General features: G+C 41.0%; 1 protein-coding gene and 1 pseudogene across 6 annotated transcripts in view; both read left to right on the plus strand.

Annotated features, from left to right (window-relative positions):
* Window positions 1-597: 597 nt before the first annotated feature.
* The window catches only part of NLRP1 (NLR family pyrin domain containing 1), an 88,062-nt gene continuing 65,568 nt past the window's right edge, over window positions 598-23,091 (plus strand). For 5 of the 6 annotated variants that reach the window (XR_010339130.1, XR_010339131.1, XR_010339132.1 and 2 more), the window contains exon 1: window positions 3,262-3,420. Coding sequence is in view for 3 of the 6 variants with exons in the window: in XM_021672760.2 (XP_021528435.2) it covers window positions 3,351-3,420 (70 nt within the window). In the remaining 3 variants the exon portion in view is untranslated. Of the gene's footprint in view, window positions 802-1,090; window positions 1,387-2,340; window positions 2,515-3,216; window positions 3,421-23,091 lie in introns of those variants that run through there. The other variant, XM_021672759.2, reaches the window with a different exon arrangement.
* Window positions 17,768-21,818, plus strand: LOC105722811 (NEDD4 family-interacting protein 2-like; annotated as a pseudogene).

The following is a 23,091-nucleotide window of genomic DNA, read 5'->3' on the forward strand; positions in this document are numbered from 1 at the left end:
TGCACCCAGCTCCCTGAGGCCTGCTTGCAAGAATGAGGAAGGGGCTATTCTGCTTTCAGGTGAGAATGTTCACCAGCTAAGTGCTGGGCTGCCCACAAGGCAAACAGCCCCCTGGGCCTAGGACCTATGCTTCAGTGCCCCCGGTAGCATGGCAGGACATTCAGTACAACTCAAGAAGCCCCCAAAACCATGAGAGGCTGGGGAAAAATGCTCCCTGGCCCAGCTCTAATGTTTCCCAGTAAGGAGCTGCCCTGTCAGACAGAGGAAGGCACACTCATTCTGAGAGGCTGGGCCTGGGCTGCAAACACAACTGCCTGAAAAGTCTGCCTCCTGGCTCTGCAGACAGGCTCTACGTGATAACTGGCGGAGTGCCTGCATGGAGATGCACGCACCGTGTGTAGTATGGGCCTGTACCTGCTGCAGCATCAGCTAATCTAGGCCTCTACCCTTGGTCTGCCTACAGACACCATGTGGCCCATCTGGATATGTGGCTCTGAGCGTAGTCTACCCAGGCCTGTTTTGATCCCACCCTCTGGCCACGCCTCTTGCGGGTTTCCTCTGGATGACTTTTCCTTCCTGCTCTGGCTGACTGGGGACTGTTCTTGCTGGTTGGTGTCCCAGGACCAGGAGAGGTCTGAAGAGACCTGAGAACAAGCAGCTCTGGACTCAGCTCTGGGTTCTGAAAGCCAATTCCCTGCTCTGCAGCTCTTCCCACCCCACCTCTTCTCAGCCTTGCCGCTCAAGTGTTGATCTCAGGAGTCCAGGACCCAGGAGAAGGAAGAATCTGAGGAACGCAGAACAGTGAGTGTTGCCCACACCCCATACTCCATCACCACATCTCCCTTCACCCTCACCCATCCTGCCTGGCCCTAGGCCCCATCCCAGCACCTCCATATCAGCTGACTTCTTCCAGTGTCCCGCAGGACCCTCTGGGCTCCTCCCTCCTCTGACTTTTCCTACCACTCCCCTTCTATCGGCATCTATCTACAGGTGCCCTGGGGTTTATAAAACTGGATTCTGAATGCTGAATAAGAACAGTAAGAGCACTGTTCTTTGCCTGATACCCTCACCATCCGTAAACATCCCCCAGATACCCCCTTAACTCTGGGACAGAGATGGCTGGTGGAGCCTGGGGCAGCCTGGCCTGTTACTTGGAGCTCCTGAAGAAGGAGGAGCTGAAGAAGTTCCAGCTTCTGCTGACCAATAAAGTACACTCCAGGGGCTCTTTGGGTGAGACACCTGCTCAACCAGAGAAGACGAGTGGCATGCAGGTGGCCTCACACCTGGTGGCTCAGTATGGGGAACAGCAGGCCTGGGACCTGGCCATCCATACCTGGGAGCAGATGGGCCTGAGGTCACTGTGTGCCCAAGCTCAGGAAGAGGCAGGTGAGTAGACAAAGGACCCCTCTGCCTACTGGAGAGTTCCTGGCCCCAACTCTTCCCCTGCCCTCTTGGGACCCCACCATCACCACTGAACCCTCCCTGCCAGGCCTTCCTCTGGACAGTGACATGGAACTGCCCTGTCAAAGGGAGATTCATGCCCCAGACTAGGCTTGAGCCAGAAGGCTTGCTGGGGGGATCCTTGCTGCACCTTAGAGCCCTACAGCTTCCCTCTTCTATTCAAGTGCATTCCCAGGACTCATGTGGTCCCCATAGTACCTGGGAGGGGACACCCAAAGGGCCCAAGAAGGGAGAGAGAGAGGTTGACATTCAGAAGGACACCGGCAAAGGTGGGCATGGGTTTTAGACCAAGCTCCCAAGTGGGGCACTTGCCTGGCATTGTAGTTATGAGCACAGACTTGGGAGTCAGGCACTATCACCAGTCCTGGCACTATGGCCCTGGGCAAATCACTTCACTGCTCTCCACCTGTTTCTCTGTCTGCAAAATGGGAGAGTGAGAGCCCACCTCCCTGGGCTGTGTGAGGGTTAAAAGAGCTCACCATGTTAAACATTTAGCACAGAGTCTGATATACAGTATGTGCTCAATAAATAAGATTTCTCATTGCTGTTAATGCTGCTGCTTCTGTTATTATCACTATTAGCCACCCTGAGTGGCAGATGCTGTTAGCCCAGTATGGAACAGCTGAGGCTCAGAAAGAGCAGTGATTTGCACAGGGAGGTAGTCAGGACCAGGACAGATATGCAAATTTCCTGATCCCAGATCAGGACTTTTTGTCTATCAGTATCTATGAGAGCATCATTCTTCAGATAAACTTCTAGAGGAGGTTGTAGAGGACTGCAGTAGGTTCCCTGGTGTCTCCTGACCTCTCTTGGTTGAAACAGGCAACCAGCTTAATATGAAGAACCCAAGCTCAGTTGCTCTTTGTCTCCTTCCTGTAGGCCACTCTCTCTCATTCCCCTACAGCGTAAGTGAAGCCAGCGCAGGGTCTCCCAACCAACCCACCTCTACTGCAGTGCTGAGGTCCTCGATCCCTGAATTGCAGGGGTGCACCCAGGGCTCAAAGAGAAGCATTTTGAGACACCTACCTGACACATCTGGACACCACTGGAGAGGTGAGGCTTGCTGAGTGGTGCTGACAGCTCTGGGTGGGACTGTGAGTCAGCAGGCAGGCTCCACCCAGGTGATATGTCTATGCGTGGGGACCTGGCATGGTAGAGAGAGCAGAGGAAAGACAGGGGAGCCAGGTCGGGGTGAGAGGAGTAGGCCTAGAAATTATCTTTCAGGAAACTTCCAGGGCCGAGATTGCACCCCTCCCCATTTGACAGATGGGGAAGCTGAGACCCATGTGGATCAGGCGTGAGTCTGGCCCCAGGAGAGCTCAACTCATAATATTGATGGACTCTGAAGATCCTTAGGGTCAGAGTAGTCCAGAAGTTCCAAGGAGGACTCTGCTTTCCAGACAGACCCCAAGACGAAGCTAGGCTTAGTCCTCAGCCCAAGCTAGCTTCCTCACATGACTTCTCTATTCACTACTAAAAGAATAAAATTGTGTCTCTACTTTGCAGTGGCTTTAAAAATAATATTATTAAGACCCATCTCTCAGCCCCAGGTTCCCTGGGCTGGCTTTAGGGGTTCTCACCCCCACCCATAGTGGGCCCAGAGCTTTGGAGGTCAGCAGGGGCTGGATCTGGTTGGCCCCTGAAGGAAAGAGCGGTCCTCGAAGAGACAGCTTGTGAGAGCTTAAAATATATGCAACTAAAAGGAAATAGATGTTCAGTCAGTAAATGGTCGTTTTTCCTTTCATTTTCCCCTAGAAATCACTTCCTCACTCCTCTACCAAGCTCCTTTAAGCTCTCCAGACTATGGGTCTCCAAGCCATGAGTCACCCAATGCCCCCATATCCACAGCAGAGCTGGGGAGCTGGGAATCCCCACTTCAGTCCAGCCCAATGCCCAGAGAGCAGGAGGCTCCTGGTATCCAGTGGCCTCTGGATGAAACGCTGGGAAATTACTACACAGGTGAGACCCTACTGAGCTCCTGGTGGGGTGGTAGGGTAGGAGAGGCAAATGCAGGGACAAAGAATCCCCTGGGGACCAGGTTGGCAGGCTGAGCAGAGGTTCTGGAAAACATCTGAAATTTCTCTCAGGAAATCCCACCCTTGGAGCCTCTCCACTGGTCCAAGGCACTGTTTCCAGGAGGCTCCTGGGCATTAAAATACAGATGTGTTACCCAGCACATCTGGGGGACAGCAGAGCAAGGATGGCAGAGCCAAGATAGAATTACACATCACCTGGTTTACTGGACAGGGCACTGGCCTGAGGTCAGGAGAACTGGGTTCAATTTCCACTGAGTTCCTCACCCCACAAGTGGCCTATAGTGAGTCCCACGCCCATAAGTGCTCACTGGACACTCCGTGGGTTAGACCATGTCCAGGTCTTCACCTGTACATTGAACTTAAATTTTACAACCACTCCATGAGATAAATATTGCTATTATCACAACTTGGAGATGAGAAAACCAAGGATCAAAAAGATAGTCTCACAGTTAGTACTAGCAAAGATGGGATTCAGCCTTCACTCTCTCATGCAACAGTTCACATGTTTAACTTACACAGGGAGTGCTCTCATCTGGACAATGAAGACAGTCATACTAAAGTCACAGGTTCAGAGGCTCCTGATGCAACAGGCTCCTTAACCACTAAACTACACTGCCTCTCAATGCCAAAGGATGCCTCCTTTGAAATCTGAGAGATGTTAAGTTAAAAGGATTTCTTCTGCACCCAGCTAGGAGTAAACTTGTAGATTTCATGGTCCTAAAATATGTCCTAGGCTCAAAGTGTATCAGTTTACTTAATTATTCACACCTCTTGCCATTCAAAAAAAAAAAAAAGCAGCAGCCATGTAATAAACCTGCACATATACTACCAGAGCCTAAAATAAAAAGTAAATAAACCCATATTTTTAAAACTTTGATAGGGCATATAAGGAAAGATCAACGTTCAGGTTAAACTAAGGAAAACAGAAGTCAAGAAAGGAAGATTCTAGTACTTTAAGTTCTTTCTTTCTATATCTGAGAATCACAAAGATAACTTTTTCTCAGAATTATTTTGTGAACTATAAAACCCAAACAATAGACAATTAAAACTGAAAAACAGAAAGGATGAATATAAAGACAGATCAGAGCCATCTGTAGAAGCATAGAAATGCAATAACCTTAAAAGAGAAAAAAACAAGTGTGAAAACCATGAAGACTTACACATTGCTATAAATAAAGGTTCCACTGGTTTTGGGGAATCTAGCAACATAGTAGGTTACACAATACCCACTAGAAATATAGTGGATTACACAATACCTGCTACTCAATAGAAAAGACCAATGCAAGAGAAGTACGTTTTTCTAAATTCTGAGGGAATCTTCAAATAAGGAACTTTAAAAAAATAACCTCTTAGTTTCAGAAGCACGTGTGCAGGTTTGTTCTCTAGGGAAATTATGTGTCACAAGTGTTTGGTGTACAGATTATCTCGTTGCCCAGGTAATAAGCATGGTACCTCTAGGTAGTTTTTTTTTTTTTTTTTTTTTTTGAGATGGAGTTTCGCTCTTGTTACCCAGGCTGGAGTGCAATGGCGCGATCTCGGCTCACTGCAACCTCCGCCTCCTGGGTTCAGGCAATTCTCCTGCCTCAGCCTCCTGAGTAGCTGGGATTACAGGCACGCGCCACCATGCCCAGCTAATTTTTTGTATTAGTAGAGACGGGGTTTCACCATGTTGACCAGAATGGTCTCGATCTCTTGACCTCGTGATCCACCCGCCTCGGCCTCCCAAAGTGCTGGGATTACAGGCGTGAGCCACCGCGCCCGGCCTCTAGGTAGTTTTTTAATCCTTACTCTCCTCCCACTCGTTACCCTCAAGAGGCACCAGTGTCTGCTGTTCCCTTTTCGTGTCCATGTGTACTCAATGCTTAGTTCTCACTTATGAGTGAAAACATGTGGTATTTGGTTTTCCATTCCTGTGTTAGTTTGCTTAGGAAAACGGTCTCCAGCTCCATCTGAGTTGCTGCAAAAGGCATGATCTCGTTCTTTTTTATGTCTGTGTAGTATTCCATGTGTAAATATACCACATTTTCTTTAACCAGTCATTGGTTGATTCCATACTGTTGCTACTGTGACTAGTGCTGGAATGAACATACATGTGCATGCATCTTTATGATAGAATGATTTACATTCCTTTGGGTATATACCCAATAATGAGATTGCTGGATTGAATGTTAGTTCAAAGTTTTTTGGGAAATTGCCAAATTGCTTTCCACAGTGGCTGAACTAATTTACATTCTTACCAGCAGTGTATAAGCATTCTTGTTTCTCTGCAATCTCACAACATCTGTTATTTTTTGACTTTTTAATTGTAGCCATTCTAACTGGTGTGGGATAGTATCTCACTGTTGGTTTGATTTATATTTTTCTAATAATAAGTGATGTTGAGCATTTTTTCATATGCTGTCGGCCACGTGTATGTCTTCTTTTGAAGTGTCTATTGGTGTCTTTTGTCCACTTTTTTTTTTTTTTGAGACAGAATCTCACACTGCCATCCAAGCTGGAGTGCAGTGGTGCAATCTTGGCTCAGTGCAACATCTGTTCCTGGGATCAAGCGATTCTCCTGCCTCCGCCTCCTGAGTAAGCTAGGATTACAGGCATATGCCACCACACCTGGCTAATTTTTGTATTTTTTGGTAGAGATAGCCCATTAGCTAGACTGGTATCAAATTCTTGACCTCACGTGATCTGCCCGCCTCAACCTCCCAAAGTGCTAGGGTTATAGGCATGGGCCACCTCGCCCAGCCATTTGTCCACTTTTTAATGAGATTGTTTTTGTCTTGTTAATATGTTTAAGTTCCTTATAGATTCTGGATATTCAAACTTTTTCAGATGGATAGGTTGCAAATATTTTCTCCCATTCTGTGGGTTGTCTGTTTACTTTATGGGTAGTTTCTTTTGCTATGCAGAAGTTCTTTAGTTTAATTAGGTCCCATTTGTCAATTTTTGTTTTCATTGCAATTGCTTTTGGCATCTTCCTCATGAAATTTTTGCCAGGACCTATGTTCAGAATGGTATTTCCTAGATTTTCTTCAAGAGTTGTTAAAGTTCTAGGTTTTACATTTAAGTCTTTCATCCATCTTCCATTGATCTGTGTGTGTGGTATAAGGAAGGGGTCCAGTTTCAGTCTTCTGCATATGGCTAGCCAGTTATCTCAGCATCACTTATTGAGTAGGAAATCCTTTCCCCATTGCTTGTTTTTGTTAATATTATCAAAGATAAGATGGTTATAGGTATGCAGCTTTATTTCTGGGCATTTTATTCTGTTCTCTTGGTCTGTGTCTGTTTTTGTACCAGTAGCATGCTGTTTTGGTTACTTTAGCCTTGTAGTATAGTTTAAAATTGGGTAATATGATGCCTCCAGATTTGTTATTTTTTACTTAGAATTGCTTTGGCTATTTGGGCTCTTTTTTGGTTTCATATTAATTTTAGAATATTTTTTCTAATTATCTGAAGAATGTCATTGGTTGTTTGATAGGAATAGCATTGAATCTAAATTGTTTGGAATAGTATGGCCATTTTAACAATATCAGTTCTTCCTATTCATGAACATGGACTGTGTTCCATTTGTGTGTGTCATCTCTGATTTCTTTCAGCAGTGTTTTGTAGTTCTTACTATAGCAATCTTTCACATTCCTGGTTAGATGTATTCCTAGGTATTTGTGTGTTGGGGGGGAGCTATTGTGAATGGGATTGCATTCCTGATTTGGCACTCAGCTTGGATGTTGTTGGTGTATGGAAATGCACCAACATTGCACAATGGGTCACATATTACTTATTACCCAATATAATAAATTGATTTTTTTTCTCCTGAAACTTTGCTGAAGTTGTTTATCAGATCTAGCAGATTTGGGGACGACCCTAGGGGGTTTTCTAGGTATTAAACCATATAATCTGCAAACAGAGATACTTTGACTTCCTCTCTTCCTATTTGGATGTCTTTTACTTCTTTCTCTTACCTAATTGCTCTGGTTAGGACTTCTAGCACTACGTTGAACAAATGGTGAGAATGAGCATCCTTGTCTTGTTCTGGTTCAAGGGAAATACTTCCAGCTTTTGCCCATTAAGCATGATGTTGGCTGTGGTTTTGTCCTAAATGGCTCTTACTATTTTGAGATATGCTCCTTCAATGTCTAGTTTGTTGAGGGTTTTAACATAAAAGGATGCTGAATTTTATCAAATGCCTTGAGATGATCATGTGGGGGCTTTTTTACTTCTGTTTATGTGATGGATCATATTTATTGATTTGCATATGTTGAACCAAACATGCATTCCAGTGATAAAACCTACTTGGTTGTGGTGAATGCGCTTTTTGACATGCTGCTGTATTCAATTTGCTAGTATTTTGTTGAGGATTTTTGCACCTATGTTCATCACAGTTGGTGTCCTTAAGTTTTCTTTTTTTGTTGTATCTCTGCCAGGTTTTGGTATCAGAATGATACCTAACTCAAAGAATGATACCTAACTCATAGAATGAGTTGGGGAGGAGTCCCTCTTCCTCAATTTTTTTGAATAGTTTCAGTAGAAATGGTGCCAGCTCTTCTTTATATGTCTGGTAGAATTCAGCTGTGAATCTATCTGGTCCTGGCCTTTTTCTGGTTGCTAGAATTCTTATTACTGATTCCATTTTAGAAATTTGTTATTGCTCTGTTCAGGGTTTTAATTTCTTCCTGGTCCAGTCCTAGGAATTTATCTATTTTTTGTAGGTTTTTCTAGTTTGTGTGAATAGAGATGTTCACAATCGTCTCTGAGGATTTTTTGTATTTCTGTGAGGTCAGTGGTAATATCCTCTTTGTCATTTCTGGTTGTGTTTATTTGGCTCTTCTGTCTTTTTTCTTTTTCTTTATTAGTCTAGTTAGTGGTCTATCAATCTTACTTTTTCTTCCACAGAACAAACTTTTGATTTTGTTGATCTTTTATGTGTTTTATTTCCATCTCAATTTCATTCAATTCATCTCGGATTTTGGTTATTTCTTGTCTTCTGCTAGCTTTGGGATTGATTTGCTCTTGTTTTTCTAATTCTTCTATTTGTGATGTTAGATTGCTAATTTGAGATTTCTCTAACTTTCTGATATGGGCATTTACTGCTATAAACTTACCCCTTAACAGTGCTTTACCTGTATCCCAGAGATTTGGTATATTATATCTTTGTTCTCATTGTTCAAATAATGTTTTGATTTCTGCCTCAGTTTCATTGTTTACCCAAAAGTCACTCAGGAGCAGGTTGTTTAATTTTCATGAATTGTATGGTTTTGAACTATCTTCTTAGTATTGATTTTTTTTTATTATGCAGTAGTCCAAGAGTATAGCTGATATAATTTGTTTTTGTTTTGTTTTAAATTTGCCGAGAACTCTTTTTTTTTTTTTGTACTTTAGGTTCTGGGGCACATGTGCAGATCATGCAGGATTGTTGCATAGGCACATACATGCCAAGGTGGTTTGCTGTCTCCATACCCCTGTCACTTACATCTGGCATTTCTCCCCATGTTATCCCTCCCCAACCTTCCCAACCCCTGTTGTTCCTCCCCTACCCCCGCAACAGATCCCAGTGTGTGATGCTCCCCTCCCTGTGCCCATGTGTTCTCATTGTTCAACACCCACCTATGAATGAGAACATACAGTGTTTGGTTTTCTGTTCTTTTGTCAGTTTGCTGAGAATGATGGCTTTCAGATTCATCCATGTCCCTACAAAGAACATGAACTCATCCTTTTTATGGCTGCATAGTATTCCATGGTGTATATGTGCCACATTTTCTTTGTCCAGTCTATCATTGATGGGCATTTTGGTTGCTTCCAGGTCTTTGCTATTGTAAACAGTGCTGCAATGAACATATGTATGCATGTGTCTTTATAATAGAATGATTTATAATCCTTTGGGCATATACCCAATAACAGGATTGCTGGGTCAAATGGAAGTTCTATTTCTAGATCCTTGAGGAATTGCCACACTGTCTTCCACAATGGTTGAACCAATTTACACTCCCACCAACAGTGAAAGAGTGTTCCTATTTCTTCACATCCTCTCCAGCATCTGTTGTCTCCTGATTTTTCAATGATCACCATTCTAACTGGTGTGAGATGGTATCTAAATGTGGCTTTGATTTGCATTTCTCTAATGACCAGTGATGATGAGCGTTTTTTCATGTTTGTTGGCCTGATAAATGTCTTCTTTTGAAAAGTGTCTGTTCATATCTTTCACCCACTTTTGAATGGGTTTGTTTGTTTTTTCTTGTAAATCTGCTTTAGTTCTTTGCAGATTCTGGATATTAGCCCTTTGTCAGATGGGCAGATTGCAAAAACTTTTTCCTATTCTCTTGGTTGCCAGTTCACTCTAATGATTGTTTCTTCTGCTGTGCAGAAACTCTTAAGTTTAATTAGATCCCATTTGTCAATTTTGGCTTTTGTTGCCATTGCTTTTGGTGTTTTTTGCCATGAAGTCCTTGTCTATGCCTATGTCCTGAATGGTTTTACCTAGGTTTTCTTCTAGCGTTTTTATGGTGTTAGGTTTTATGTTTAAATCGTTAATCCATCTGGAGTTAATTTTAGTGTAAGGTATAAGGAAGGGGTCCAGTTTTAGCTTTCTGCACATAGCTAGCCAGTTTTCCCAACACCATTTATTAAACAGGGAATCTTTCCCCGTTGCTTGTTTTTGTCAGGTTTGTCAAAGATCAGATGGCTGTAGATGTGTGGTGTTAATTCCGAGGCCTCTGTTCTGTTCCATTGGTCTATATCTCTGTTTTGATACCAGTACCATGCTGTTTTGATTATAGTAGCCTTGTAGTATAGTGTGAAGTCAGGTAGTGTGATGCTTCCAGTTTTGTCTTTTTGCTTAAGACTGTCTTGGCTATGCAGGCTCTCTTTTGGTTCAATATGAAGTTTATAGTGGTTTTTTTCAGTTCTGTGAAGGTGGTCAGTGGTAGCTTGATGGGGATAGTGTTGAATCTATAAATTACTTTGGGCAGTATGGCCATTTTCATGATATCGATTCTTCCTAACCATGAGCACGGAACATTTTTCCACCTGTTTGTGTCCTCTTTTATTTCCTTGAGCAGTGGTTTGTAGTTCTCCTTGAAGAGGTCCTTCACATCCTTTGTTAGTTGTATTCCTAGGTACTTTATTCTCTTTGTAGCAATTGCGAATGGGAGTTCACTCCTGATTTGGCTCTCTGTCTGTCTGTTATTGGTGTATAGGAATGCTTGTGATTTCTGCACATTGATTTTGTATCCTGAGACTTTGCTGAAGTTGCTTATCAGCTTAAGGAGATTTTCGATTGAAACAATGGGGTCTTCTAAATATACAATCATGTCATCTGCAAATAGAGACAATTTGACTTCCTCTTTTCCTAATTGAATACCCTTTATTTCTTTTTCTTGCCTGATTGCTCTGGCTAGAACTTCCAATACAATATTGAATAGGAATGGTGAGAGAGGGCATCCTTGTCTGGTGCCATTTTTCAAAGGGAATGCTTCCAGTTTTTGCCTGTTCAGTATGATATTGACTGTGGGTTTGTCGTAAATAGCTTTTGTTATTTTGAGATACGTTTCATTGATACCTAGTTTATTGAGAGTTTTTAGCATAAAGGGCTGTTGAATTTTGTCAAAGGCCTCTGCACCTATGGAGATGATCATGTGGTTTTTGTCTTTTGTTCTGTTTATGTGGCGGATTACATTTATAGATTTGCATATGTTGAACCAGCCTTGCATCCCCAGAATGAAGCCTACTTGATGGTGATATATAAGCTTTTTGATGTGCTGTTGCCTTCAGTTTGCTAGTATTTTATTGAAGATTTTTGCATCAATGTTCATCATGGATATTGGCCTGAAGTTTTCTTTTTTAGTTGAGTCTCTGCCAAGTTTTGGTATCAGGATGATGTTGGTATCATAAAATGAGTTAGGGAGGATTCCCTCTTTTTGTATTTTTTGGCATAGTTTCAGAAGGAATGGTAACAGCTCCTCTTTGTACATCTAGTAGAATTCGGCTATAAACCCGTCTAGACCTGGACTTTTTGTGGTTGGTAGGCTATTAATTGCTGCCTCAAATTCAGACCTTGTTGTTGGTCTATTCTGGGATTCAACTTTTTCCTGGTTTAGTCTTGGGAGGGTGAAAGTGTCCAAGAATTTATCCATTTGTTCCAGATTTGCTGGTTTATGTGCATAGAGTTGTTAGTAGTAATCTCTGATGGTGGTTTGTATTTCTGTGACATTAGTGGTGATATCCCCTTTATCATTTTTTATTGCATCTATTTGATTCTTCTCTCTTTTCTTTTTTATTAGTCTAGCTAGTGGTCTGTCTATTTTGTTGATTTTTTCAAAAAACCAGCTCCTGAATTTTTTGCTTTTTGAAGGGTTTTTTTTGTGTGTCTCTATCTCCTTCAGTTCTGCTCTGATCTTAGTTATTTCTTCTTTTCTGCTAGCTTTTGAATTTTTTTGATCTTGCTCCTCTAGTTCTTTCAATTTTGACAATAGGGTGTCAATTTTAGATCTTTCCTTGCTTCTCATGTGTGCATCTATTGCTATAAAGTTCCCTCTAGACACTGCTTTAAATGTGTCCTAGAGATTCTGGTACATTGTGTCTTCATTCTCATTAGTTTTGAAGAACATCTTTATTTCTGCTTCATTTCATTGTTTACCTAGTCATCATTCAGGAGCAAGTTGTTCAGTTTCCATGTAGTTAAGCAGTTTTGAGTGAGTTTCTTAATCCTGAGTTCTAATTTGATTGTGCTGTGATCTGAGAGACTGTTCATTATGAATTGCATTATTTTGCATTTGCTGAGGAGTGATTTACTTCCAGTTGTGTGGTCAATTTTAGAGTAAGTGCGATGTGGTGCTGAGAAGAATGTATATTCTGTGGATTTTGGGTGGAGAGTTCTTTAGATGTCTGTTAGGTCCACTTGGTCCAGATCTGCATTCAAGTCCTGGATATCCTTGTTGATTTTCTGTCTCGTTGATCTGTCTAATATTGACAGTGGAGTGTTAAAATCTCCCAATATTATTGTGTGGGAGTCTAAGTCTCTTTGTAGGTCATTAAGAACTTGTTTTACGTATCTGGATGCTCCTGCATTGGGTGCATGTATGTTTAGGATAGTTAGTTCTTCTTGTTGCATTGATCTTTTTACCATTATGTAATACCCTTCTTTGTCTCTTTTGATCTTTGTTGGTTTAAAGTCCATTTTATCAGAAACTAGGAGTCCAACCCCTGCTTTTTTTTTTTTTTTTTTTTTTTGGCTCTCCATTTGCTTGGTCAATCTTCTTCTATCCCTTTATTTTGAGTCTACATGTATCTTTGCACATGAGATGGGATTCCTGAATACAGCACACTAATGGGTCTTGACTTTTTATCCAGTTTGCCAGTCTGTGTCTTTTGATTGGGGCAATTAGGCCATTTACATTTAATGTTAACATGTTAATGTGTGAATTTGATCCTGCCATTTTGTTACTGGTTGGTTGTTTTGCCTGTTAGTTGACACAGATTCTTCATTGTGTTATTGGTCTTTACCATTTGGTACATTTTTACAGCGGCTGGTACTGGTTGTTCCTTCCCATGTTTAGTGCTTCCTTCAGGAGCTCTCGTAAGGCAGGTCTGGTGGCGATGAAATCTTTCAGCAATTGCTTGTCTGTAAAGAATTTTATTTCTCCTTCACTTATGAAGCCTGGTTTGGCTGGATATGAGATTCAGGGTTGAAAGTTCTTTTCTTAAAGGATGTTGAATATTGGCCCCCATCTCTCTTCTGGCTTGTAGGATTTCTGCCAAGAGATCCACTGTGATTCTGATGGGCTTCCCTTTGTGGGTGACCCAACCTTTCTCTTTGGCTGCCCTTAGCATTTTTTCCTTCATCTCAACCCTGGTGAATCTGATGATTATATGCCTTGGGGTTGCTCTTTTTGAGGAATATCTTTGTGGTGGTCTCTATATTTATTGGATTTGAATGTTGGCCTGCTTTGCTAGGTTGGAAAAGTTATCCTGGATAATATCCTAAAGAGTGTTTTCCAGCTTGGATTCATTCTCCTCGTCACATTCAGGTACACCAATCAAGCGTATATTAGGTCTTTTTACATAATCCCACATTTCTTGGAGGCTTTGTTCCTTTCTTTTCACTCTTTTTTCTCTAATCTTGCCTTTTCATTTTATTTCATTGACTTGATCTTCAATCTCTGACATCCTTTCTTCTGCTTGATTGATTCAGCTATTGAAACTTGTGTGTGCTTCGTGAAGTTCTCGTGCTATGTTTTTCAGCTCCATCAAGTCATCTATGATCTTCTCTAAGCTGATTATTCTAGTTAGCATTTCGTCTAACCTTTTTTCGAGGTTTTTAGTTTCTTTGCATTGGGTTAGAACATGTTCCTTTAGCTCAGAGAAGTTTGTTATTACCCACCTTTTGAAGCCTGCTTCTGTCAATTTGTCAAACTCATTCTCCATCCTTTTTTATTCCCTTGCTGGTGAGGAGTTGTGATCCCTTGAAGGAGGAGAGGCATTCTGGTCTTTGATAATTTCCTCCCATTTATGCTGATTTCTTCCCATCTTTGTGGATTTATCTAGCTTTGATATCAGGGAGCTGCTTGAGGAGGCAGTCTGTCCCTTGTCTGCCTGCAGAGGCACTGCTGGGCTGTCACAGACTCAGTTCCACTGCTTTGTAAGCTTCCTCTGGCTTTTGTTTACACAGGAAGATTAAACCCGCCTCTATAATAGCAGACACACTTCCCCCCACCTAGCTTGATCATTCCAGGTCAAGCTCGAGCTGATGTGCTGGCTGTGAAACTCTCAAGTGAGAGGGATCAGGTTTGCTGGGCTTTGTCGGGGAGGGACCCACCCAAGGTTTGCTGGGCTTTGTGGGGGAGGGACCCACCCAGCCGTATAACCTCTCTCCCTGTGCAGGTAACTCGCAGGGCTTTTCAGTTCAGCACAGGTCTCCTGGTCTGTGGGTTGCAAGGGCCATGGGAGAAGCACAGTATCTGAACCAGAGTGCTGGAGGGGAGAAAGCCCCCAATCCTCCAGTCAGATGCACTTCCCAGGTGGGACAGCACCCCATCCTGCCTTGGTTTGCCTTGCTTGGGTTATACCCACTCTCCAACCAGTCCCATTGTAATGAACCTGGTACCTTGTTTGGAAATGTGGAGACCACTCGCCTTCTGCATCTCTCTTGCTGGGAACTGTGCTCCAGAGCTGCTTCTATTGGCCATCTTGGTGGAATCCTCTGCTGAGAACTTTTTATGGTAGATTGTGTGGTTGATTTTGCAGTATATGTCATGTGCAAATGAGAAGAATATATATTCTGTTGTTTAGGATGGAGAGTTCTGTAGATGTCTGTTAGACCCATTTGGTCAAGTGTTGAATTTAGGTCCCAAATATCTCTGTTAGTATTCTGCCTCGATGATCTGTTCAATACTGTTGGCAGGTGTTGAAGTCTCCCATTATTACTATCTAGTTATCTAAGTCTCTTCAGTCTCTAAGAACTTTTTTCTAAGACTATTAAGGTGGTACCTCTATGATTCTGCAAGAACTACACCATTACTGGGTTTGGGGTGCCCTCTAAAACAGAAATACCTTGGATCACAAAACTCAAGTCCTTTCAAATCTGGAAAGCCCTCCCAAAAAGGCTGGCTATAAATAAGCCCGGACAGTGAAGACTACAATAAATACTCAACTCTTCAATGCCCAGACACTGAAGAACATCTACTGCCATTAATACCATCCAGAAAAACATGACTTCACCAAATGAACCAAATAAGATACCAGGGACCAGTTCTGGAGAAAGAGAGATATGTGACCTTTCAGACAGAATTCAAAATAGCTATGTTGAGGAAACAAATTCAAGATGGCACAGAGAAAAAATTCAGAATTCTAGCAGATAAATTTAATAAAGAGATTGAAATGATTAAAAATAATCAAACAAATTCTGGAGCTGAAAAAATTCAATTGGCATACTGAAAAATGCATCAGAATTCTTTAACAGCAGAATAGATCAAGCAGAGTAAAGAATTAGTGAGCTGGAGAGATCCAAGATGGCTGATGATTAGCAGCTCGGGCACGTACCTCCCAGTGAAAGCGCAAAGAACGAGAGGACGCCACACTTTCAGACGAATATTTGTTGCTCACGGACCAGGAGATTCCCAGTGGAGGAGCCCCACGGGTCGCCAGGGCGACTCTTGTGGCCGGCGTGGTGGTTTTGCTGGTGCCTTAGCACGCCAGTTCTTGGTGCAGAGTCCGGAGATTCCCGGGCAGAAAAGCACCATCAATCTTAACACCACTGTTTTGGCCGGCTCAGTGGATTGCTCAGATCTCGGCGCAGGGAATCAACAAGTTGGACGTCAGAGACCCAGTTAGAAAGCCGGTAATTATAAAGACGACAGACGGACAAATATATAATGAAGGGAAGAAACCAGCGTAAAAAGGTAGAGAATACTCAAAATCAGAATGCCTCTCCCTCTACAGGGGATTGCAATTCCTCATCAGTAACGGAACAAGGCTTAATAGATTACACGTGTGTTCCAATAACAGAAGCAGGTTTCAAAACGTGGGTGATAAGAAACTTCTGTGAATTAAAAGAACTTGTTCTAACCCAATGCAAAGAAACTAAGAACCTTGAAAAAAGGTTTGACGAACTGTTAATGAGAATGGACAATTTAGAGAAGAATATAAGTGAATTGATGGAGCTGAAAAACACAACACGAGAACTTCGCGAAGCATGCACAAGTTTAAACAGTCGAATTGATCAAGCAGAAGGAAGGATATCAGAAGTCGAGGACCAGCTCAGTGAAATGAAACGAGAAGACAAGAATGCAGAAAAAAGGATGAAAAGGAATGAGCAAAGTCTCCAGGAAATATGGGACTATGTGAAAAGACCTAATTTACGTTTGATAGGTGTACCTGAATGTGATGAAGAGAATGAATCCAAGTTGGAAAATACTCTTCAGGATATCATTCAGGAAAATTTTCCCAACCTGGCAAGGCAGGGTAATATTCAACTCCAGGTAATACAGAGAACACCACAAAGATATTCTTCAAGAAGACCAACCCCAAGGCACATAATCGCCAGATTTATTAGGGTTGAAATGAAGGAGAAAATACTAAGGGCAGCCAGAGAGAAAGGTCAGGTTACCCATAAAGGGAAACCTATCAGACTTACAGCAGATCTCTCAGCAGAAACCCTACAAGCCAGAAAAGAGTGGGGACCAATATTTAACATCCTTAAAGAAAAGAACTTTCAACCCAGAATTTCCTATCCAGCCAAACTAAACTTTATGAGCGAAGGAAAAATTAAATCTTTTGCGAACAAACAAGTACTTAGAGAGTTCACCACCACCAGGCCTGCTTTACAAGAGCTTCTGAAAGAAGCACTATACATATAAAGGAACAACCAATATCAGCCTTTCCAAAAATATATCAAAAAGCAAAGAACTTTAACACAATAAAAAATTTACATCAACTAATGGGCAAAACAGCCAGCTAGCATCAAACGCCGGTATTAAACCTATATATATTTTAATTGGATAAAAAGCCAAAACCCATCGGTATGCTGCATCCGGGCCCATCTTACATGCAACAATACACAAAGACTCAGAGAGAAGGAGGAAGATTTACCAATCAAACAGAGAGTAAAAATAAACTAATAAACAAAAAACAGGAGATGCAATTCTCGCCTCTGATAAAGTAGACTTTATAGCAACAAAGATCAAAAGAGGCGAGGAATGACATTACATAATGGCAAAAGGATCAATGCAACAAGAAGAGCTAACGATTCTATAGATCAACGAGATAGAAAATTAACAAGGATATTCAGAACTTGAACTCAGACCCGGAACAAGTAAACTTAATAAACATTTATAGAACTCTCCACTTCAAATACACAAAACATACATTACCACCTCACACCTATTCCAAAGGTGACTATATAATTGGAAGTAAATCACTCCTCAGTAATCGCATAGCATTTCATAGGTTTAAATTAAATATTGGTTGGCTGTTTGTTTGTTATCTTCTTCCCTTATTCCTTCCTGACTACATCATTAAGTATAATTATCAGTATAAAAGAGCTTTTCAATACCCATTACTAAATTGCATTCTAGCCTGGGCAAGAAAGCAATACTCCCATTCTCTCCCCCTCTTTCTTTTCCTTCTCCCTCCTCCCCATTCTCTCTCTCTCTTTCTCTTCCTTTTTCCTCTTTCCTATTCTCTCTCAAAAAAAAAAAAAAAGAAAAAAAAAAAGAAAACAAATCCTTCCCAAAAGAAATCTTGGTCTGAGTGCAGTGGCTCATGCCTGTGCTAAAAAAAAAAAAAAAAAAAAAAAAAAAAAAAGAATTAGTGAGCCTGAAGATAGGCTGTTTGAAAATACACACAAGAGACAAAAGGAAAAAGAATAAAAAACAATGAAACACACCTGCAGGATCTAGAAAACAGCCTCAAGATGGCAAATCTAAGAGTTATTGGCCTTAAAGAGGAGGTAGTGAAAGAGATAGGAGTAGAAAGTTTATTCAAAGAGATAATAACAGAGAACTTCGCAAACCTAAAGAAAGATATCCAAGTACAAGAAGGTTACAGAACACCAAGTACATTTCACTTAAAGAAGACTACTTCAAGGCATTTAATAATCAAACTCCCAAAGGTCAAGGATAAAGAAAGGATCTTAAAAGTAGCAAGAGAAAAAAACAAATAACATACCATGGAGTTCCAGTACATCTGGCAGTAGACTTTTCAATGACAACCTTGTAGGCCAGAAGAGAGTGGCATGATATATTTAAAGTGCTGAAGGAAAGAAAACTTTTACCCTAAATAGTATAACTCATGAAAATATCCTTCAGCGGCGGCAGGAACAGAGGCAGAAGGGGTCCTGCAGTGACAACGTTGTCGGCAGGGGTGGCCAAGGGAGCTGAGCACCGAGGGGACTTGCCCGCTCAGAAGCTGGATCCTGAGCCGGGCAGGATGGATCACCACCAGCCGAGGACTGGGCACTACCAGGTGCTTCTTAATGAAGAGGATAACTCAGAATCATTGGCCATAGAGCAGCCATCTATTTCAAACCTGGCACCATAGATTGTGCAGGCTGCCTCTTCACCAGCATTTGAAACTGACTCTTCCCCTCCACCGTATAGTAGTATTACTGTGGAAGTACCTACAACTTCAGATACAGAAGTTTACAGTGAGTCTTATCCTGTGCCACCTCCCTATAGTGTTGCTACCTCTCTTCCTACATACGATGAAGCTGAGAAGGCTAAAGCTGCTGCAATGGCAGCTGCAGCAGCAGAAACATCTCAAAAAATTCAGGAGGAAGAGTGTCCACCAAGAGATGACTTCAGTGATGCAGTCCAGCTCAGAGTGGGGAATGATGGCATTTTCATGCTGGCATTTTTCATGGCATTTATTTTCAGCTGGCTTGGGTTTTGTTTATCCTTCTGTATCACCAATACCATAGCTGGACGGTATGGTGCTATCTGTAGATTTGGCCTTTCCTTGATCAAATGGATCCTTATTGTCAGGTTTTCTGATTATTTTACTGGATATTTCAATGGACAGTATTGGCTTTGGTGGATATTTCTTGTACTTGGCCTGCTTCTTTTCTTCAGAGGATTTGTTAATTATCTAAAAGTCAGAAACATGTCTGAAAGTATGGCAGCTGCTCACAGAACAAGGTATTTCTTCTTATTATAGAGACTGCATCAACCCAACATTCCTTTTTTAATACCAACGTGAAATTTCCAGATCATCAGTAACCCTACAACTTTAATAGGATAGAAGACTACTAATAGCAGAAGACAAATTAGTGAAGAAAAGACAGAGCTTCGAAATTGAATGGCAGGGTGGTTTATGTTTACAGGCCACTTCTGTTCATTCTTTAAGTATCTATATTTCATTTGTTTTGCACATAAGCAGATGTGCCCACTTAAGAGATCTGCATATACTTGAAAGAAATCATAAAGTTGTAGCACTTCAGTCCAGTCACATTTGGTTAATCAGTGTTTGATATAATTGAAAGAGGTGAGTGATAAACAGTCTTCCAGCATGTAAATGCCATTGACTTTTGACCTGACATTTAGTATAATAAAAATGAGATTATTAACCATGAAAAAAAAAAGAAAGAAAAGAAAATATCCTTCAAACATGAGGGAGAAATAAAGATTTTCCCAAACAAAAGCTAAAGGATTTCATCAATACCAGACCCATTCTACAAGAAATGCTAAAAGGAGTACTTCAGTCAGAAAGAGAAGAACATTAGTGAGAAATCATCACCTGGAGGTACAAAAGTTACTCATAACAGAAAGTACACAGAATATTTTAACACTGTAACTATGGTGTATAACCTCTCTTATCCTAAGTAGACAGACTAAATGATGAACCAATCAAAAATAATAGCTACAACAACTTTTCAAGACACAGTACAATAATATATAAATAGAAGCAACAAAAAGTTTAAAAAGCAGGGAGATGATGTTCAGGTGAGTTTTTATTAGTTTTCTTTCTACTTATTTCTTTGTTTATGCAAATAATATTATCAGGTTAAAATAATGAGTTATAAGATGGTATTTGCAAGCCTCATGGTAACCTCAAACCAAAAAACATAAAACGAATACACAAACAATAAAAATTAAGAAACTAAATCGTATCACCAGAGAAAATCATCTTCACTAGAGGAAGACAGGAATAAAAGAAAGAAAGAAGAGAAGATCAGAAAACAAAAAATAAAAATGACAGAAGTAAGTCCTTACTTATCAATAATAACATTAAATGTAAATGGACTAAGTTATCTAATCAAAAGACATAGACTGGCTGAATGAATGAAAAAAACAAGAACCATTGATCTGTTCCCTACAAGAAACACATTTCACCTATAAAGACACACATAAGCAGAAAATAAAGTGATGGAAAAAGATATTCCATGCCAATGGAAACTGAAAAAGGGCAAAAGTTACTATACTTGTATCAGACAAAATAGATTTCAAAACAAAAACTGTAAGAAAAGACAAGGAAAATCACTATATAATGACAATAGGGTCAATTCAGCAAGAGGATATAACACTTTTAAATATAGATGCATCTAACACATGACCACCCAGCTATGTAAAGAAAATATTACTAGAGCTAAAGAGAGAGATAGGCCTCAATACAATAATAGCTGGAGACTTTAACACCCCACTTTTAGCATTGGACAGATCTTCCAGACAGAAAATCAGCAAAGAAACATCAGACTCAATCTGCATTATAGACCAAATGGATCTGATAGATATTTACAGAACATTCCAAGAGCTGCAGAATACACATTCTTTTCCTTAGCACATGGATAATTCTCAAGGATACACCATATGTTAGCTCACAAAACAAGTCTTAAAACATTCAAAAAATTGAAATAATTTCAAGCATCTTCTCTGACCACAATGCAATAAGATTAGAAATTAATAATAAGAGGAATTTAGAAAACTACACAAATACAAGAAAATTAAACAATATGCTCCTGGGTCAATGAAGAAATTAAGAATTAAATAAAAATTTCTTGAAACAAATGATCATGGAAACACAATACACCAAAACCTATGGGATATATTAAGAGAGAAGTTTATAGCTATAAATGCCTACATCAAAAAAGAGGGAAAACTTCAAATAAACAATGTAATGATGCATCTTAAAGAACCAGAAAAGCAAGAACAAGCCAAACCTACTATTAGTAGGTGAAAAGAAATAATAAAGATCAGAGCTGAAATAAATGAAATTGAAAAAATACAAAAGATCAATGAAACAAAAAGTTGATTTTTTGAAAAGTTAAAATCAACAAACCTTTAGCCAGGCTAAGAGAAAAAGAGTGAAAATCTAAATAAACAACATAGGAAATGAAAAAGGAGACATTACAACTGATACTGCAGAAAATCAAAGGATCATTAGTGGCTGCTATGAGCAATTATATGCTAATAAATTGGAAAATCTAGACGAAATGGACAAATTCTAGATACATGCAACCTACCAAGACTGAACCAGGAAGAAATCCAAAACCTAAACAGACCAATAACAAGTAACAACATGGAAGCCATAATAAAAAGTCTTCCAATAAAGAAAAGCCAAGGACCAGATGGCTTCACTGCTGAATTCTACCCAACATTTAAGAAGAGCTAATATCATGCCTAGGCACGGTGGCTCACACCTGTAATCCCAGCACTTTGGGAAGCCAAGGCAGGTGGATCACGAGGTCAAGAGACAGAGACCATCCTGGCCAACATGGTGAAACCCTATCTCTCCTAAAAATACAAAAATTAGCTGGGTGCAGTGGTGCGCACCTGTAGTCCCAGCTACTCGGGAGGCCGAGGCAGTAGAATTGCTTGAACCCAGGAGGCGGAGGTTGCAGTGAGCCAAGATCAAGCGACTGCACTCCAGCCTGGTGATGGAGCAAGACTCTGTCTCAAAAAAAAAAAAAAGAACTAATATCATTTCTACTGAAACTATTCCAAAAAATAGAGTAGGAAGGAATATTACTGTGATACCAAAACCAGACAAAAACACATCAAAAATTTGACTGAAAACTTAAATCTAAGACCTCGAACTATGAAACTGCTACAAAAAACCGTTAGGGAAAATCTCCAAGACATTGATCTGTAAAGATTTCTTGAGCAATACCCTACAAGCATAGGCAACCAAAGCAAACATGGACAAACAGGATCACATCAAGTTAAAAGCTTCTGCACAGCAAGGGCAGCAATAGGAGGCTGCACCCCTCTGCTGGATTTAGACAGAAGGAGGACCGGCTGGACTGGAAGCTCTAGCAGACATGGCCTGTCTGGCTAGGTGAGGTGGTGGTGGGTGGAGTCACCCACCCTGCCTTCAGAGTGTTTCCCGAGGCACCAGGAGTTTGCCTCTGCTGGCTGAGTTTAGACAGAAGCAGGACTGCTAGCAGACGTTGCCTGCCTGGCGACCAGTGGCAGGGGTGGGCAGAGTCACCCCCACTGCTGTCCAAGTGGGAAACCTGAACAAAATAACCTGAAGAATAGTTTCATGACAAGTATAAAAACTACATGGCATGCTTTTTAATCTATTAAGAAAAAAAGTAGGAAAACTTGTTTTGGTAAAAGACAAGATAGTAGGTCGGGCGTGATGGCTCATGCCTATAATCCCAGCATTTTGGGAGGGCGAGGCGGGCAGATCACTTGAGGTCAGGAGTTTGAGACCAGCCTGGCTAATGTGGCAAAACCCTAGCTCTACTAAAAATACGAAAATTAGCTGGGTGTGGTGGCATACGCCTGTAATCCCAGCTACTCAGGAGGCTGAGACAAAAGAATTGCTTGAACGTGGGAGATGGAGGTTGCAGTGAGTCAAGATCATGCCACTGCACTCCAGCCTGGGCTACAAAGTAAGACTCCATCAAAAAAAAAGAAAAGATAGTAAATGTTTTAGTGTTTGTAGGCCATAGGGTCTCTGTTTTAAGTACTCAGGTCTGCCCTCGTAGCCTGAAGGCAGCCATAGACATAAACAAGTGGGCATGGCTGTATTCCAATAAAACTATACTCCAGAACAATAAATTTTAAATGTTATGTTATTTTCACATGCATAAAATATTATTTTTCTTTTGATTTTTTTCCAACCATTTAAAAATGTAACAATCATTCTTAACTCACAGGCTGTACAAAAA

The sequence above is a fragment of the Aotus nancymaae genome, unplaced genomic scaffold, assembly GCF_030222135.1.
Source record: "Aotus nancymaae isolate 86718 unplaced genomic scaffold, 86718_ANA_hifiasm-v0.15.2.pri h1tg000072l, whole genome shotgun sequence".
Classification (NCBI taxonomy): domain Eukaryota; kingdom Metazoa; phylum Chordata; class Mammalia; order Primates; family Aotidae; genus Aotus; species Aotus nancymaae.